Source organism: Juglans microcarpa x Juglans regia, chromosome 7D (genome assembly GCF_004785595.1).
Source record: "Juglans microcarpa x Juglans regia isolate MS1-56 chromosome 7D, Jm3101_v1.0, whole genome shotgun sequence".
Lineage (NCBI taxonomy): Eukaryota > Viridiplantae > Streptophyta > Magnoliopsida > Fagales > Juglandaceae > Juglans > Juglans microcarpa x Juglans regia.
In genome coordinates, this window is record NC_054606.1 from 20,240,431 (window position 1) to 20,260,673 (window position 20,243).

General features: G+C 38.3%; 2 protein-coding genes across 2 annotated transcripts; one reads left to right on the forward strand and one right to left on the reverse strand.

The window, feature by feature from the left end:
* The first annotated feature begins 712 nt into the window (after positions 1-712).
* LOC121239536 (fatty acyl-CoA reductase 3-like) lies at positions 713-6,038 on the forward strand. Its single transcript, XM_041136797.1, has 10 exons — positions 713-854; positions 963-1,066; positions 1,312-1,514; positions 1,617-1,717; positions 1,816-2,008; positions 2,451-2,612; positions 2,707-2,788; positions 3,139-3,420; positions 5,444-5,571; positions 5,680-6,038. Exons 1-10 carry the CDS (start codon positions 776-778, stop codon positions 5,834-5,836), a joined length of 1,491 nt encoding a protein of 496 aa, XP_040992731.1. The 5' UTR covers positions 713-775; the 3' UTR covers positions 5,837-6,038.
* Positions 6,039-6,461: 423 nt separating this feature from the next.
* LOC121239352 (proteinaceous RNase P 2-like) lies at positions 6,462-18,408 on the reverse strand. The gene is made up of 6 exons (XM_041136590.1): positions 17,406-18,408; positions 11,260-11,361; positions 10,963-11,138; positions 10,266-10,386; positions 9,262-9,330; positions 6,462-7,102 (listed from the first exon to the last, which is right to left on the reverse strand). Exons 1-6 carry the CDS (start codon positions 18,324-18,326, stop codon positions 6,761-6,763), a joined length of 1,731 nt encoding a protein of 576 aa, XP_040992524.1. The 5' UTR covers positions 18,327-18,408; the 3' UTR covers positions 6,462-6,760.
* Between the last annotated feature and the right edge of the window lie 1,835 nt (positions 18,409-20,243).

A 20,243-nucleotide genomic window follows, 5' to 3' on the forward strand; every position in this document is an offset into this window, starting at 1 on the left:
AGATGGTTAGAGAAAATTTCACTCCATAAAGTCAAATGACTTTTCCATCATGTCAATCTTGACAGTCATAAGACATTTTCTATCTTTTTTGTTTTTTAGAACATGAAACACTTCTTGAGCAAAAATGGTGTTATCTTATATTTCCATTTCTGAAAGGAAAGCATTTTAAAAATGAGAGATGATTTTCTCCTTTAAATTGGTTACCGTGTAAGTTACTGATCTACATTTTTACTTGTCATTTAAATTGGGTTGGGATCGATCTCTTAGGATTTTTCACCGAACTCTAGAGTTTGGAGTAAGAGAAATAGACAACACATGAAGTAAATTTTACAACATTTATAATTGTCTGAACGAACTGTGTTCGGCAGTATTAAATACTCAATAAATAGACACATTTCATAATCAAGGGATCTCTATCCATTTATCTCTCTCCCATTTGGTCTATGTACGTAGGTGACGGCCACCAGGCCAAAGTATAAAAAGGAAAGGGGGATAGGCAATGGAACAAGGGTTACAGATTTAAAAACAGGTGGAGTGGGTTGTTTTCTTTCTATAAAAAGGTAATTGAAGTAACCTGGTTCTCCATCTATATCAAGGAAAACAATCCACGCATTACATTTAACTGCACCACCTAAAAGCTCCCATTTCTATATAAAATGGCATGATCAGCCTTGACCCATAGTACCATCTTTACGGTTTCTTCTGCCTAATTCTTCTTCTTCTTCTTCTTCTCTCAGCTCTCTCTCTCTCTCTCTCTCTCTGATATTTCTTCACCATGGAGTTGGGAAGTATAGTACAGCTCCTTGAGGACAAGGCCATTTTAGTCACTGGTGCCACTGGTTTTCTGGCAAAAAGTATATATGCTCTGATCCTTTCTCATGTACTGTCTCTATGAGTTTGCGTACGTGCGTGTGGCCGTAACAATTATGATTTTAGTTCTAACTTTGATTGTATGGATGCAGTTTTTGTGGAGAAAATACTGAGAGTTCAACCAAACGTGAAGAAACTCTATCTTCTTCTAAGAGCTGCAGATGACAAGTCAGCCACACAACGTCTGCATGATGAGGTATACACACACACACACACACACACACACACACACACACACATAGATTAGTTAATCATGCTGCATGTTGCTGAATGAATTGGAAATGACAGGAAAAATAAATTAGAAGCAAGTCATGTTTATGATGGTTGCATTATTCTAATGAATCAAAATCCTATGAAAATCAGACTATTAATTATTTTGGTCATACTACTACTCATATTTCAATATAATGGTAATAATTCTGTGGCTACTTCTATTTGTAGATGATAGGGAAGGACTTGTTCAGAGTGTTGAGGGAAAAATGGGGTACAAATATGGATTCCCTCATCTCTGAAAAAGTAGTTGTGGTTCCTGGTGACCTCTCTCTCGAGGACTTGGGCTTGAACAACTCCTTTCTGAGGGACCAAATATGCAACCAAATCGATTTTATTGTCAATTTAGCTGCAACTACTAAGTTTGATGAAAGGTAATCAATATGTAATGATGCATGGGGTTTTAATATTTTTATTTATTATTTTTATAAAAAATGAAAATAATATCATGTACTAATTTCTTCTATGCCATGCAGATATGATGTTGCACTAGGTATCAATACATTGGGAGCTAAGCATGCTTTAAGCTTTGCAAAAAAATGTGTTAGACTAAAGGTTCTTGTCCACGTGTCCACGGGTTAGTAAATATTTACAATATTTTCATGTTTGGTTTCTTAGAGTTATTTATTTTTTAGATAATTAATATTAATCAGATAAATTAAGTGTCTTTTTCAGCATATGTATGTGGGGAGAAAGGAGGACTGATTCTAGAAACCCCCTATCACTTTGGTGAAACACTGAATGGGACTCCAGGATTAGACATCTACGCTGAGAAAAAACTGGTGGAGGAAAAGTTGAATGGCTTTCGAGCTGAGGGAGCTACAGAAGAAGAAATTACATTGGCCATGAAGGATTTGGGTATTGAAAGGTACTACGTACATAATTCATGTATATATATATGATCATCATCATCATCTTATAACTATATTATATATATATATATATATATATATATATATATGGGAAAAGCTAAAGCCACCGGTACTAATGGATCCCGATTATGAGTCCTGATTATTATTATTATTTTTTTTACTTTTTAATGATTAAGAAAATATTTTTTAATAATATTGTACTGATTTTTTTTTAAATGTTTACAGAGATTAAAAAAAAAAAAAACAAAAACAAAAGGATTGCACGTGTCGGTGAGGATTCGAGACACGTAGCACTCCCTTAGCCTATATATATTATCTCAATTCCAAAACTTTAAATACACAAAATCTTGCTTTTCTTATAAATCATGCATCGATCCAAATAATTATATGGGCATTGAAATCTAAAAGGTACAAGTTTCTTCAAATTATAATTGTCAGGGCAAAGAGATATGGATGGCCAAACACATATGTATTTACGAAGGCAATGGGAGAGATGCTCATCGGGCACCTAAAAGAAAATCTATCAGTGGTAATCATTCGCCCCACTATCGTAACCAGTACTTTAAAAGAACCTTTCCCTGGTTGGATTGAAGGTGTCAGGTAATTTTCTTATATTTTATGTATAAAATGAACAGCACCATTATCTTGTTGTTTGGTTTGTCGAGAAAATGAAGAAAAGTTTATTTGTTTACAGGACCATTGACAGTCTAGTTGTTGGTTATGGTAAAGGAAAACTACCATTCTTCCTTGGAGATCTTAAGACAATTCTTGACTTGGTAAATTGATTAAATTTATATTGCTTTATTTTATGTAAGGAAATGAGCAGCATGCAGCATGGAACTTGTCACAATTTTTCATCAAAGATCGAAACTCGTATTACACATGATATACAATCTATCTGGCTAGCATTATCGTATTCATTAATTAATGATATAATTCTCTAAGCATTCAAGAGAATAAGATCCGAAGACACTTACCATGCATTGTTCATTTAAAGAAAGCAAACAAATCTTGAAGGAAGACAGTTTTCAATCAGAAGTAGAAGAAAATCATGTAATATATATATATACATATATATATATATATAAGAAAGAAATTGAATGTCAAATATGAAAGTGAAATGCAGATGCCGGCTGACTTGGTGGTCAATGCTATGATCGTGGCCATGGTGGCTCATGCAAATCAACCAGCTTATGATGATCATCATATGATTTATCAAGTGGGGTCTTCAATGATGAGCACTCCTTTGAGAATCGAAAAGCTCCAAGATGTTGCCTTTCGTTACTTCTCTAAAAAAACATGGATTAATAGGGAAGGTAAAGCCGTCAAGGTTGGCAAGCTTTTGATGTTGAGCGACATGGATAGTTTCCACAGATATCTGGCCATACGTTATTTGCTGCCTTTGAAGGTTTGTTCAGAACCAGCTTTATGCATGCTACTTGAATTAACTAAAGTTATATAATTATTAATCATGATTCGTACGTTACAAATTTCAATATTGTTTTGTTACAAATTTATTCATGACGTTGCACCTAAAAGTAACCAACTTATAGCACCACTGAATAAAAGGTATAGTAACAATTCTCGCTTGTTCATGTCTCTCGATCGATTATGCCTCTGATCTTGTTTGTAGACAATCTGTAAATCATATCCCACTAGCCGAAGCAACCACCTCTGGTGAGCCATGTCGAGATCAATGGTTTGGTCACATGATGAGTGGTTCTGTAGATTTTGATGATTGGTGAGATCAATGGAATTTTGCCTCAACAAATTATAAAGTCCCCTCTTTCTTGGTTTCTTGGTCTCTCCGTCTCACAAATATCTCTTTTCCTCAAAACTCTAGCAGTCCCTCACTCCTACCTTTGTCATCCATTATCTGTCATGGCTTGACTCTTGTTAGTATCTCTCTCCCTCCTACAAATACGGTTATTAATGTCTGATTTGAATTAAGTTGCTCCAAGCGTGATGGCACTCGATTGCTGAAAAGCCTATGATCATGGCATCTTCAAAATTCCTTCCACATTAGCTTCAAATCAATTATCTTGTTTCATAGAATTTTGTAGCCTTATAACTCCACTTTCTTAGCAATAACAATCATTTATGCCATCTTAGGCTTAAGACTCTTGAAACTTCTTCGAGATTCACGTAGTTTTCAATGATGCATCTATACACTTGTTGATGTCACAACAAATCTCAAGGACATGATCTTCTTTCTTCATCTCCTATCTAGCCCTCTTCATGCCATGGAAAATAACCTTCAATAAAGAACAACCTTTTATACTGGTGGCTAGACATTTTTTTTTTCCTTTTGTGACAATTGGAAAACAGGGCAATGCACCCTTTGATCATTGAAGTCTATTGCGCTCATACGTCTCACTGAGTCTTGATTAGATTGTGGGCTTATTGGAAACATTGTAGGTGTAGAGAATTCGAGTTTCTAAAGGAGCAACTCTCATCTCTGCAGCAAGCCCTGATACATATAAACACGCACGCAAGACCACTAATGGTGATATTGCTATGTGGGCAACTTGTACATGATCTATATGGATCGTGTGTTTGAGGCCACTAATGAAACAGTCTATATATCTGGTGCAACTCAAACAGCTAGCCTTCCCATTTATGTTAGTAGCCAAGTCAATAGAAAATGGTACTTGCTAGCTAGTTCATGTTCCTTCTTGTTTCAATCCTGTTTAGTCACCAAAGAGACTTCTAAACTCTGCTCGACCATATTGTGAGTGTCGCCCAATGTTCAAGGTTTTTCATGTCACTATCCCTTCTTCCTCAATCCTAGAATAGCTCTACCATAGTTTTACTTCCTTCCGAAATAGACAACAAAAACTAGCTTTTCCCCTTCTTCAATATATTAAAATTCGTACCAAAGTTCAACTTTGCAAATCTAATTGACAGGGTCTTCATTTCCAATATTGTAACTTGGGAAGTCATCCTTGGATGGTGATGTATGTTTGCGACATGCTGCATATATATTACTTCTTGTGGTCTTCACATGCCTTGTGCTTGAAGTCTCCACCTTTGCATCTAGATGCTATTCCAACTGCCTTTCGGATATGCCTAGCTCTAAATACCAGTTGTTATGCGCCAATGCACGAGAGAACATGTTTGTGGTTGATGGATAGGAAGCATTTGGGGTTCCTTCCTTTTATTGCTTAACTTTCAATTAGGGACTTGCACTAGGATAAAATAACAGTTATTCAAAGTGATGTTTAGCCTAAGCTTTTATTGAAAATTCCTGCTTAAATAAAACTACATGCATATCGTGAGCCTTCTTCCTCTTGTATATCTTGTCATGCCACTACTTGGCCTCAAGTATAGCCACGTGCGCATGTCTCTCTCTTGTCTTGCCTCTATTCCCCGAAACAAATTTGGTTTCAGTTCTTACTCTTATTTTTTAAGTGACTTTTTTTTCCATACAGGGACTTGAATTGGTGAATGCAGCACTTTGCCAATATTTCAAGATCATGCATCTTGATCTTAGAAGAAAGATTAACTTTGTGATGCGATTGGTGGAACTATACAAGCCTTACTTGTTCTTCAAGGGCGTGTATGTGTGTGTGTATATATATATATGTATATGCTTTATAAGTTGTTTCTTACTATTAATGTCGGCAACAAGCATTTGATATTAACATGATCCTACTTTTTCATGTAGATTTGATGACATGACTACAGAGAAGCTGCGCCTAATGGTAAGAGATCAGAGTGGTGCAGAGGCAGATATGTTTTATTTTGATCCCAAGTGCATCGATTGGGATGATTACTTTTTGAATGTCCATCTTCCTGGTATCGTGAAATACATTTTCAATTGATACACACAAGTGATTTATAGTGTTCGGTTTCCAAAGTTTGCATTTAGATTCTAGTTTGTGACTAGAGCAATGTCGTTCGTTCATGTTGTGTATTATTTGAGTAATATGGTCTTATTGTTATTGAAGTTAAATTTCAAGAACTTTAAGTGTGTCAGACGATGGATGATATGTTATGTATTTTCTAAAGGAATGTGATGTGTTTCTACGAGCAATATGATATGATATTAAAGGAAAGATAAAAGATATTTACAACCGTAAATTGTGCAATCGCTGCGTAATTATTTTTTAAAAAGTAAATAAAACATGAGACTCACATAAAAAAAAATTAATTTTTTAATAGTAGACTCCACTCTTTTTCAAAACGATTACGCAACGTTTCTACACTTATACGTAGAATTACTGAAAGTCAAAACCAAATTCATTCCTTGTATGAGTACCAAAAGAAAGAACATCGATCAAGCACTAGTCATTATCAAGCACTAGGTAATGACTAGTGCTTCGCTCACCAAAATGTTTCCTCCCTGATGTTACAATAGATCAGACGACCAAAATCGATTAGTGGACGTAATGGACAAGTCAAATATAGTCGGAGAGCTACCAGAATTTGTCGGTTGGAGAACTCTCCGCAGACAAAAAATCATATATTCTTCCCTTCTACTTTGATATTTTTTTCGATTATTGTACGTACAGTACGATATTGGCATTACAAATCAATTTATGAACTGCATGCAGCAGAATATGGGGGGTAAAGGCAAAATCCTTGACAGTAAAAGTGATTGGTTGGAGACCACCCACTGCAAAGTGTTTAGAAACATTAACTTACAACAGGTTGATACTGCTGTTGCTTTATTCCTCGATCTTCCTTCATCATCGAGGACTTCTAGAAACGATAGACAACACCACATGACACGAGGTAAGGCTTCATTATAAAGCATCATTAGGTGTATGATGAGGACGGGAAGGAGGAGATGGAGACCTCTCTTTCCTTTTGCCTATCAAGGAAGCAGCTTTATTATCAGAAAACTGGAAGGACTCCGGGCTGTTATGTAAGCCATGGCCACTTCTAAAACTCTCTTGCTTGCAAGGATTTAGTGAAGGAAGGGTGTAGGTGGCGTGTCCATTTTCTGAACTTCCAATATTGATTGGATCTTCATCAAAAGCATCACAAGAACTTGGCCTGGTAATGCATAGCCAAGTTGTGAGAGACTCCTTGCACTGCCGGTTGTCCCCCGCAACAGGCACATGCCATGATCCTTTTTCAGATTCCTGGCAACGGAGATTGGGGTGTCAACATTCTATACATGAAATGCATCGAAATATAGGTTTAAACCATAATAACAAAGTAGATGGTATAGTCAATTTATTGTACACAATTTGTCAGGAACACATGGACCAACAGATTAGTCATGCACAGCCCAACTGCTTTTTTAACGGCATTACCTAAGAAAGCTGCTGGAAGAAAAGCATTTTCCATTCACGGGATGTGGAACATGTTGAAAATTTTCGACAACAAAGAAAAGTAACTAAAATTTTTGATTGTGGAGTGTATTTTAATAAAATATTTTAGGTAAAAATGTTACCAAGCAAAAGAAAGGAAGAGAAATGATCCCAAAAGAAGAGAAGGAAGAGAAAAGGATTGCAGTTATTCACTCCATCATAAGCAATAATACTAGGGCAAAGGAAAAGATAAAACTGTACAACATTGCTTTTACTTTATTCACTGATAAATTGCAAACATCACTCGCATGTAGTCATGCAAAAATTTAAGGTATTTAATTAAAACCTTGTATATTTTTGGACCATTATAAATGTAATGTGTTAATGCATTCAATACAAGAAAGATTAATAAGTTCCATCCAATAGATAATTGAACTCATTTTAATGCAGAAGAAGATTGAAAACAATGATATACCATGTTGAAGTGAACTCTTATGAAGCATACATGCATATGCAATTAAAGCACATTACAGAGAACATCTCAATTTCAGTTTTAAGATCTGATTTCTTAATCTTTTCAATCAATGGCCTGAGCTATCCCTCTCTTGTAATGTGAGAACTCCGTCCCCTTTCCATTAAACTAATAACAGAAAATTACAATTATATACCTAATAAAAAGCAGAAAGGAACAAAATTAGCCTTTGCCATGTTTGGAGGGCCTGCCACCCGGCATGGCTGCGTAGACCTAGTTTTTTCTCTTATTTTTTAATCTAACAGCAATACCCAGCCACGGTTTAGGACCAAGCTTTAGTTCTTTTTTTCCTTTCTTTCTTTCTTTTTCTTTTTCTTTTTCTTTTCTTTTTTTTTTTTTTTTTTTTTTTTGTTTTTTTTTTTTTTTTGCACTTTTTTTTTTTTTTTTTTTTTGCATTTTTTTCCATCTAAGGACACAGTCATAATTTAATGGATTTCAGTTGTTAATTTGATAAAAAAAAAAAAAAAGGTATTGGAGGTTTCACATCACGAAATAGTGATAGTGCTAATCAGTGAATACTAAAAAAGAAAACCAATGTATCAAAATTGCAATGCAACAAGAGATAAGAGGTGTTCACATTGAATGAAACACTCCCAAGAATCTGAAACCACAAAAAAGTCAGACAGAACATCAAAGCATAATTTTTCTTTCATTTAAAAGAACATAATTGAATTTAAATGCTGTTCTCTATTCTAAAAAGGAAATGACTAAAAGTAACTGTACTACTACAAAATAGCAAGAACATGGCTCAAAGTTATCCAAATTGTCGAAGTTATGCGGACTTCCAGCCTTAAGATTCATAGGCAGGAATCTAGCAAATAAGGAGCTTACCAAGGTTTGACCAAAAGTTTATATCGAGCTCATAGGAAAAAATAAAAGTTAAGCTATTATTTACGATCACATTGCACAATGATATAGATCTAAACTCCTCAAGGACCTTTGTTTAAATTCTCCAAGCTTAAGTAGAATATTGAAAATCTATTTAATACTTATGAGATACAATGTTTTACAACTTTATCAAGTAACTAAGAATTTATTATACTACAAACAAGCCACTAAACAAAAAATTTTCATCGTAGTCCTAAATGATTGCCCAACATAATTCCTCCAACATATTCCGCTCAAGACAAACACATCTCCCCATTAATGTCTCCCAAATCTTTTTTCTGTCTAATTTCTCTACTTGCCATATTTTCCCTCTCCTTTCATGTTCGATAATAAGTGTTGACAATAAAAAATTATCATTTTCAGCATCAGCCGTCACAGACTGTGACAGTATAAAAACAAATACATGTGCACCAGCTTGCTTGCATGCACACACAAAATAGTCATGCACGGAAAATTAATGCTGACATGCTGACCAGAGCTAAATAGTGGTTAAGAAGCCTAGAGAACAACTCATTGACAACAGATGAATATACTATTAGACGAGATAACCAGTTACACAATGGCATACCTGGATAACAGATGAATATGGAGGAGGCATCTGAAGCTTCAAATTACCTTTCACAAAAGTATACCGAACCTGGAGAATAGGATGCAAGAAAGGTTTATCACACAAGATGGATAACATGTAATGGAATCATATATGTCCAGTTGCAAAATCCTCGGTGCATGAACATCAACTGAATAAAATTTTATTGATCAATTTCCATGAACGAAACTTATTAGATGATGCATGGCAATGTTGTAAGCACAGTCCATTGATGTTCAAATAAAATTTTATTTTACCTATCAGAAGAAAAAAATTTGTTCATAGAAATTAGTATGCACCAACAATTTTGTATAATGATAACAATCACCTTCTCGCCAGAATATCTTTATAAATAAAACCATAGGCATAGCCCAAGTACAACTAGAATATCTTTTAATCAAAAGGAACATTCTGTATTTTCTTTTTTTTTTTTTGAGCGGGGGGCACTCAGCAGCTAAGGTGAATTCCATGCTTGTAAAAACTTTGCAATACATTTCGAACACAATCAGTAACAAGCAACTAAAAAGGAATCTGAAAATACATATCTACTCTTATCATGGCACCAAAGTCTTCACTAACTTAAATTCAAGCTTTTAGAATGTAAACGTAGAAAGCAACATTGATAATTGTACATGTGAACAAGTTTTTGCTATTCTAAATTATTAACTTAATCCAATTTAAACCCTGTGCCTCTAAAGGTCACTCAGATTGAACAGACAAACCAGACAAAAGTTTGCATGCATGTGTGACACAAAAAGTTGTATATGCTAGTTTTTTTATACGTAAAGAGGAGATTAGAAAGTTGTATGCTAGTTTTTCACCACAAACACGACAGATTTGGAAAATCATAAGAAGAGTACAGATTGAAATATGAACAATTCAATAATATACAACATATAACCAGAAGCACCCACCAATGTAAGTAAAGGAATAAATATGGAATAAAAACAACTATGAAAAGGATAAGCTCTTCAGACAGTACATACTCGATGTTTTTCTTTCCACTTGAGGAAAAAGCTATTTCCTAGGAGTTCAAAAATGTGATCTCTCATTTCATCATTTGTCACAAGTAAGCACTTAACTTTTACGGCAGCATATAGCCAGTACCTGATTTATACAAGGCACCATGAGTAAATCTGGAAGAAAATAGTAATAATAATACAAGTGCAATAGATGCACTTCATAAATGTATAACGAAAACAGCATCAAATCGGTTTAAGATTCTAGTAGCTTCTTTCTACTTTCTCCTCTCGAGTAAGTATTCAATTCACTTAAACGAAAGAGATATATCTGCGCCCAGCATTAAGAGAAGTATTATATCCTTTTTTTTTTTTTTTCATTGGCAATGGGTACCCACGAACAAAGTCACGAACAAAGTCCTAACTAATCTCAGGAGTGCACAGGCACTCAGCAAAGAGTTTCTCGAAAGTGTATGTACCTCGCATAATTCAAAAGGAAATTCCCCCAGCCTGATTGCCCCAAGAGTGTGATAAAAGGGGAAGTATTAGATCTTTAAATAGATTCAATTGAACAAACTTATAAAAAATATATGGATTCAATTGAACGAAGAAAATTTTTGCCAAAGAAAAGTTATGTATTTAAGCATATATTATTTTGAGCAAAAAGCGACAGCTTAAAATGCATCACAGACCCAGAGACTAGCACTGGTTTAAAGGTATATACCAATCATCATTGGAACCAGTTGGTGTCATATAAAGAACACCTTTATCCATCCACTCCTCTACCAGCTTTCTGTGGGAAGGATTCTCCAGAAGTGCCCTAAGACGTTTGTTATGCAAGACAACCAGAGGCCATTTGTTTCCACTCCGATTGTACAATTCTTTCACGACAGCATCGAGCTGCTCTATTGCAAGTTTCAAACATAATCAATGATGAAAGATAAAAATGAGTGGTAAGACAAAAAAGAGTGAAGAAGGTGAAAAGGACAGGAGAAAGACAACTCAACATAAGATATACAACCTGAGAAATACTGAATCCACCATCTGCAAAATTTTGTTGGTAGAGACCAACATTTGCCCCATCCACTATAAATTCAAAATCACCACGTTTTTCCAGCCACTCCTTCAATAAAAGGCATGATAAGTAACGAAACAGTATATCAACAATTTACAAGAGATTCAGGACAGTAAAGCATAGTCCAAGTTTTGTTTGAGTGGAGAAAATAAAAAATGAAATCTTTTTCTCAGCATATTTCTTTTTTTATAAGAAGATATTTTGTTGATATAGAAATAGGCATAGCCTAAGTACACAGCAGGTATACATGTGATTACACCTATTTAGGAGCTAGAAACGGTTACAAGGAAATCATGGAAGCTGAGACCATTTAAATCTATAGCAATGGCCGACATAAATAAAGTCTTCCAGAAAAAACTCTTACACGCTTCCAAGGAGCGCTCACGATCCTCAAAATTTCCATAAATTCTTTCACTCTAGATGCACCAAAATAGACAAATGGGAGCCATCTTCCACACAGCTGCAATTTGTGGTGTCCCTGTGATCCCTCTCCGACTAGCTAGTAGTTCAACCACCCTCACCGGCATAACCCATGCTAATCCCACTATGCTGAAAAAGTAATTCCATATGGCCATTGCAAACTCACAATGTAGTAATAAAGGATCAACTGTTTCACCACTATGATATAGCACCAATCAATGATGATAAGCCTACGTTTTCTTAGATTATCAATGGCCATAATCTTCCCTAAGGCTGCTATCCAAACAAAAAAAAACAGCCTTAAGAGGTGCTTTACTCCACCAAATGTACTTCCCAAGGAAAATGATTACTAGCTTGAGCAGTAAAAGTCTCATAGAAAGAGCGTATAGAAAATTTTCCTCTGCTGGAATGCCACCACTCCAACTTATCCACTCCTATAACAGCAGGACCAATGGTGTATAGCAAGTTAAAAAACTCCACCAGGACACCTACTTCCCAATCATGTGCCTCCCAAATAAAGCTAACATTCCATTGATACGAACCATTAATCATTTCCCGCAAGTCAGCCACCAAAGCATCTTGTTCCTGTGCAATTCTGAAAAAAGAGGGATAGACATCCTTAAGAGCCATATCTCCAACCCAAACATCATGCCAACAACTGTCTATTGACATCCCCCATACACAGCCTAGTGTTGCTAGAGAAAGACCACCAACCTTTCCGGATATGCTTCCATAACCCCACTCCATATGCCCCTCTAACTTCATTAGAGCACCAACCCCCCCCCCCCCCCCCCTTCCCTTATACTCACATACTTAGTATCAATCACCACATTCTATAATGCTTCCCTCTCATAGTTATATCTCCACAACCATTTCCCAAGAAGAGCCTTATTGAAGGCTCTTACATTGTGAACCCCCAATCCACCACCCCTCAAGGGAGAGCACGCTTTATCCCACCCAACTAAATGAAGCTTAAACTCATCGCCAAGTCCACTCCACTGAAAATCTTGTTGAAACTTCTCAATCTGAGAGGCAACACTACTGGAAGAGGAAATAATGACAAGATATATGTGGGAGATTTGAGAAGGTACTCTTTATTAGTGTTATTCGACCCCCTCTAAACAAATACAATATTTTCCACCCAGTCAGCCTACGCTCTATTTTCTCTAGCACCTCATCCCAAATAGTCCTGACTTTGAATGATGATCCCAACGGAAGGCCAAGGTACTTCATAGGCAGTGAAGAGACCACACAGCCCAATATGTTAGCTAGCCCCCTAACATTGCGTACATTACCCACAACAACCATCTCCGTTTTAGAGATATTAATCTTTAACCCGAATACCGCTTCAAAACATAGCAAATTAGCCTTTAAAGATTGAACATGACCTGGATTTGCCTTGCAAAATAACAGTGTCATCTGCAAACAAAAGATGCGAAATAATGGTAAAACCATGGTTAGTATCCCCCACTGAATAACATGAGAAAAAGCCTCCCTCCACTAAAGCCGACAACATTCTGCTTAGGGCCTCCATGACAATAACAAATAAGAGGAGTGATAGTGGATCGCTTTGTCACAACCCCAACGAATTGTTAAAAAACCCACAAGATCACCATTTACCAAGACCGAGAAGCGAACCGTTGACACACAATGCCTCATCCACACCCTCCATCTCTCCCCAAAGCCACATCTCCTCAACAAAGAAAAAAGGAATTCCCAATTAACGTGATCATAGGCCTTCTCCATGTTTAATTTGCATAAAATACCCAGGACTCTTGACTTGATCCTGTTGTCTAAACATTCGCTAGCGATAAGGACCGAGTCCAATATTTGTCTACTCCTAACAAATGCATTTTGAGACTTAGAGATGATTTTATCCATAACTGTGTTCATCCTATTAGCAAGGACTTTTGAGATTATCTTGTACATACTGCCCACAAGACTAATAGTCCGAAAATCTTGCACCTCTATTGCATCAGCCTTTTTAGGGATAAGTATAATAAATGTAGCATTGAAACTCTTCTTAAATTTCCCAAAAGCGAAAAATTCATGAAAAACCTACATGACATCCTCTTTCACCACCTCCCAACAAGTCAGAAAAATGCCATAGTAAAACCATCAACGTCCAGAGCTTTGTCTTTATTCATTTTCCTAACTACATGTTATACCTCTTCCTCTTCAAAGGGTCTCTCCAGCCAAACCATACTAGTCTAATCAATGGCCTCAAAAGATAGACCATCTAATCTAGGCTTCCATTCAAAAGGTTCTGAAAGCAACTCTTCAAAATGTCCAACAATGTGATCCTTTATCGCTAATTGGTCTGAGGAAATACAGCCTTCTATGGTCATTGTCTCGATGTCATTATTCCTCCTATGCGAGTTTGCGACCCCATGAAAAAATTTTGTGCAATTTTCCCCCTCCCTACGCCGCAATGACTTTGATTTTTGACTCCAAGAAATCTCCTCCATTAGGATCACTCTTTCTAATTCTGAAATGACTTGGCCTTTGCAATTGTTCTCTACTTCTACACCCTCCAATCTTTGTAACTCTTGTAGTAATGACTTCTTTTGTAATTCTACATTACCAAATACTTGTTCGTTCCATGTCTTCAAATCCTTCTTCAAAGCTTTCAACGTACTAGCCAATATGACACTCGGAGTGCCCTGTAACTGGTATGAGCTCCACCATTGTCTAATCAATAGTTTTTACACATATTTTCGAATTCAAAGGGGCCTTTTCCCCCCTTGAATGCCTTCACAATCCAACAGTATAGGAAAGCAATCTGAACATATCCGTGGTAGTCTTTTCTAGCATACATCTGGGAATTGCATCTACCATGATGGGGATAAGAGAAATCTGTCAAGTCTAGACCAGGCATGATTGTTAGACCATGTACATGTATCCCCAATAAGAGAGATGTCCATAAGCTCCAACTCGAATATGAAATCAGACAATTCAACCATTGCACAGTTGTCTTCCTTCCCCCAATCTCTCACTCGGAAACCTTATCACATTGAAATTCCCACCAATACACCACAGGACATCCCACCAAGTACAGAATCCTGCAAGCTTTTCCCATAGAAACCACCTCTCGCCATCCAAATTAGGATCATAAACCCCAGCAAAGGACCACAAAAAACCATCTGCAAAATTCTTAAACAAACACTCCACCAAAGTATTCGCCTACAAACTCGTCAAGATTCTCCATCACCTTTTTATCCCACATTATCCAGACTCCACCCGATGCCCCATTCGAGGGTAGATTGACCAGCCTACGTACTGACAGCCCCAAATACTCCAGATAATACTTTTTGTGATAAACTTCAATTTAGTCTCCATCAAACAAATGATGTCCACCTTCCATTTCTTATCAAATTTCTTATTCAGAGGCGCTTATCTATCTCGTTCAACCTGCCAACATTCCAAATAAGAATTTTGGGCTTCATTTATCAACTACTACAGCCCTCCCTTTGTTCCTTCCTCGGCTTGCACTCCCCTCCTTTCCTTTGTAATTAATAGACCAAGATAGCCAACTCAACTCTCTGTTTCTTTTCGACCCCATACCATGGTGATAGTGTCCTGCCTCAATTGCTATTAGAAATGCCTTGAATTGATCTTCAAAGCCCTCACAGGAGATCCATACACACCTCTGAATTTCCTCCACTTTTTGCAAGACCCAATCTGAAGATAGACAGGGAGGAATGGTACAGATAGGGATAGGATCATCGCCAATTTCCTTGGGCCCTATTTGATGAATTTTCCCTATGATGAGTGTCGAATCATGCTGGAATCTACCTTCCTCATTTTGTTGTAGCTCCTCGCCCATGTTGGACCCAAATAGGACCAATGTTCCTTCCCTTTCTACCTCCCTCTTCTCATACACGTTATCACTCGTTGATGCCTCTCTCTCCAAGACAACAGAACATGTTGTCGCCGTTGCTAAATTTTTTTTGGCGCCAGAGTAGACCTTCGTGACCCTTTCTCCTACTCTGCCCTCTCCAGCAACCCTTTTTGTTATGTCTCCCTTTATTTCTGATCTCTTGACGACATTGCAACCCCCACATCCTCCAAACACTAAGGAGTAATCTCTATTTCCATCGAGTGTGTCCCTCTCGCTGCCATGGTGCTAGAATGTAGCCCAAAGGTCACCAGCATGATCTGCGACATCCAACAAAGCATCGGCCCTCCCAATGAATCGTCGTGCCTTACCGTGTCTCCCAGTGCCCTTCCACATTCGTCATTCTCGGCTCTAGGTCTCCAACATAGACGTTGCAGCAAACTCCCCCAGACCTCACCGACAAGGTGGTCAACGACATCTCTATTCGCAGTGCCGGCGGCGTCGTGGGCCCAAAAGTGGATGAAGATCCCACTTCAAATTGGGAAGCCCTTTGGGCCTGATTGGGCATAAGCCCAATCCATTTCAGGCACCATCCCGTTTTGGGTGAGCAAGATAGGCCTGTACAACCCAAGCCCAAGCCAAGTTTGGCTTTCCTGTATCAGTCCTTAACCCAAACCCATCTTTGTTTTTAGCACCTTGGCCTAAGCCTAGGCCCAAATCAGAATTCAAGCCCTTGTCCGCTCTACTTATCAAATCTTCTACAGCCTTCTTTAGTAAACGTATCTCCCCTTTCACAACCGTGATTTTCTCCTTCCAAATAGTACCCTCTGCTCCTCACTTTCGACTAGGCAGACATCAGACAAGCCTCCACCGCCTCTTTCATGTATAGCACAACGACAATATCTCTCTGGTTGTACACTCCCCGTCTACCATTTCTTTTTTTCCTTTTCTCCTTGTTGTAGCGCCAAGCTTTGACTTGTACCATGTACCGCCACCCTTCTTCCTTCACCACCGCCCATAGCCACCTTTGCGTACGTTTTGGTCTATCTTCCCATCTCCTTTCCCTTGCCATCTCCCCGAGTCACCACAGGGACCTTATATGCTAATGAAATGGACAAAGCATGTTTTATCTCCTTAGAAATGCTTTTCCAACCCTTGCCTTCCATCCCTTCCGGTATCACTATTAGTCCTCGACGTCCTCTATCACCATAATCAGTGATTTCCAAGTAGTGTCCAACAGCATTGGCCCGTCGATGAGCAACCAATGTCGTAGTCCCAATGCGATATGCCTTGAAAAAATCTTTCCTTCCCTCCGATAGTGCGCACTTTTCCACTGTGTTTGCTATCCAACATGCGCTGGCTTGGCTGAAAACCATCTCCTTATTGGCCTTCCCGCTTCTCTCGATAATACAAAAGTAACTTCCCCCCTCCAAGGCTAATACGAACACCTTTGTTTCGATTAATAAGGGTTTTGAATACCCCATCCTGATTGAGTAACCTCTAAGAACTCAGAAAATGACTAACAGAAAATAATTCCGACACAGATCACCGGAATCTTACATCCATCTTTCTCCTTTTTGCCAAAGCCTTTGCATAAATTAACCTTTTTCCACTCAGCACTTTTTTCTTCAACATTTCAAAGATTTAAGTAGCCCACGAATTTCGCAAAGCAAAAAAGAACGTGACAACCAAGCAGACATATATTAAGTGGTCCATGAGTTAAAATAAATCTACTACAAACAAACCACAACATTCTAAGTAACTCATTATCTAAAATTGTTATAAAACATGCAACATAACTCGACAAAGACTCGTATAATAGCTGAAGCCTGACCTGAAACTCGCCAAACGTCACCTTGACCTCCCTTTCCATGGCCAACGCAGCCACTGACTCAGCGAACCTCTCCGTCTCCACATCATCTATATCCACACACCCCAGTTGCTCCCCACAGCCTCTACACCGCCCAGTCGAATCCACATTCACTCTCTTCACAAGCCAATCTCCTTTTCCAATCCAGCCCAAACCATGCCACCCTCCCCCACTTCTCGAAACCGCCTCTTCCACTCGCCCCACCTCCCAATTCACGTCTCCCACATCCCTAGCCTTCCCACTGCAAAACCAGTCCTCAATAACCTTCGCCGTAGAGTCACTAACACTCCTCACTAAATTTCTCAATTTATGCAAATACCTATAAACCTTCTCTTCCCTCCCCGTACTCGCGCTCACCTTCAACAATGCGGCGAGCTCCGGTTCCTCTAAACTCACTCCCATTATATCCATATGCTCCTCAACCTCATACGCCTTCTCTGCCTCTAGATTCTCACAGAAACATAACAATGCCGGGTCGTACGTGCGCAACCTCGGCGCAAGCCTGTATTTCCCCATGCTCTTGATCAGTCCGAATGCGTACTCGCCGTCTCCTTTTGCAGCGGCGAGGCGAGCGACGGCAGTGATCGAGGCCTCATTGGGGTTGATATTGATCGACAGCATGTGATCAAAGATACGGAAACCGTAGTCCAAAGCTAGTGCTTTTAGCGATGGATCCGCGACTGAGTTGGAGCAGAGGTAGAGAAGCGCATTAAAGTGGTACTGGTTTAGTCGCGTGCCCTGTGAACTCGCGATCTCGTATAGCGAGATAGCGGCGCGCAGGTCCTTGTTCTTGGAGCATAGAGTGAGTTCCGAGTGGAATTCAGTTTCTGGGGTTTGATTCTTCTTCTTCTTTTTGGAGACGTACGGATGGTTGGGGGTAGCCATGGATGGACAGTCTGAGCTAAAACCCTAGATTCAAAAACCCTAGAATTTTATATCTGTATCGGTTAATACTAATGTTGGGGCTTAATTGGAATTCAGCGGTCTGGGCTCGGTATATGTAAACGTTTTGAATGTGGCGGAAAAACATTGGGCGCATTTGAATTGAAGTTAGAAATTGGGCCGTGGTGGGCTTTGATGGAACAATATTTCATGTGAATAAGTTAGTCGATAGATGCTAAATTTCATCTTATTTTATAATAAAAATAATTTTATAATCTAACCATTCACATCAAATATATCAATTTGTGAGATTATTTTTATGTAATTCATTTATGATTTGAACTCCTAAAAGTTGGCTCAAGTGATAAAGGCCTTTTGCTTGAGGATATGCTTCCTTCATGTCTAAGATTCAAATCTCATTAGGTGCAAACAATCTTTAGGAACTATCGAACTGAGAGATTTTTCCTTGAATTATACGATGTGCACTTGCAGGAAACTCTTTACCTAGGGTCTGCGCACCCCCAAGATTAGTCGGGATGTTGTTTCTGGACACCCAGTGCCAATAAAAAAAAGTAATCCCTTTTTTGTTAGAGTATTTTTCAATAAAATAAACCCAATTAAGATATGAGTAATCTTACGCAAAGTGTCTATTTGTTTAGATTGTAAAAATTATTTTTTAAAAAACAATGAGTTTAAAAACTAAATAAGTTTTTTTTTTCTAAGGATATATTTACCCACACGCTTATCACTAAGGTTCCATTTGGATTCTAAGAATATATCAAATTATTTGTGAATAGTAAAAAAATAATTTATAAATAATAAAAAAATAATAATGAGCTGTTTATAAATAATATTAAAATAATTTGAAAACAGTTGTATTCCCAAAAATGTGTATAGACACGATATGAAAAAAACACGAATGACGAATCTCAACCAAAACAAATTATAGGGAGTTAGTGGTTAAATTTTCCTAATATATGCTAGACTACATCTTCCCCTTAAAGCATGGATCGAACCACCCTATGTGGTTAAGGGTTAGTGTTACGTGCATGGGCCTCATGGTTGTATACAGGCCATAAACTCAACGGATATGGCAACTTAGAAGAGTCTCGGCACACGTGTACACAAAATTGGAGCCTTTCTACCAAAGATGCGACTTAATGGAAGGGGAGATAACGAATCTTAGCAAGATGTACACCTCAAGTGGGTGCAATCACAGCACGGATTGAATCCTAAGATCCTACATTCAAAAAGCGATAGTGAAAAGTCAAATCAAGACAAGAGCCATATCATGTTGAGACAATTAGTTTATTACCTAGGGGCACTACCCACTCACTCCAAACGAGAACCACCCTGGCCTCGCCCCTACATAGGCGTGGGTGTAAGTTGGGCCCCCAAGCCCTGATCCAGCTCTCCGTGGGCGATTGCTCCCAAGGTTGTTCCCCCACTGCCCATAGGCCACGATGACCGCTATTGTGCTACTATGAGAGAGAGAGACACAGAGAGAGAGAGAGAGAGATACCTAAGCCAAGTTAGGGCACACCGAGAAGGAGACAGTCCGAGAGACCGGCGACGAAAACAAAGACAAAGAGGAAAAAGAGTGGGACCGGCGCGGGAGAGAGCTTTTAAAACAAAATCTAATATTAAACGATGTCATTTTATTAAAAGAATTATATATATATTATATATATGACAAGTTGGGCTAGGCAAATGAGGGAAACCCCGAGAAGGCTTGGGCCTAGCCTGGGCCTTGTCCCTCGGTACCCAACGTTGTGACGGGGTCCACCTGCAACCCGACTGGCCTAGGAGGCGAGCACCTGTTGCCCACCCTTACAAATACCCAATGTGGTACGCACCAATGATCTCTCAATCTACATTAGAATACCATACTTCAACCTACCAATTATCACTGACATGGCA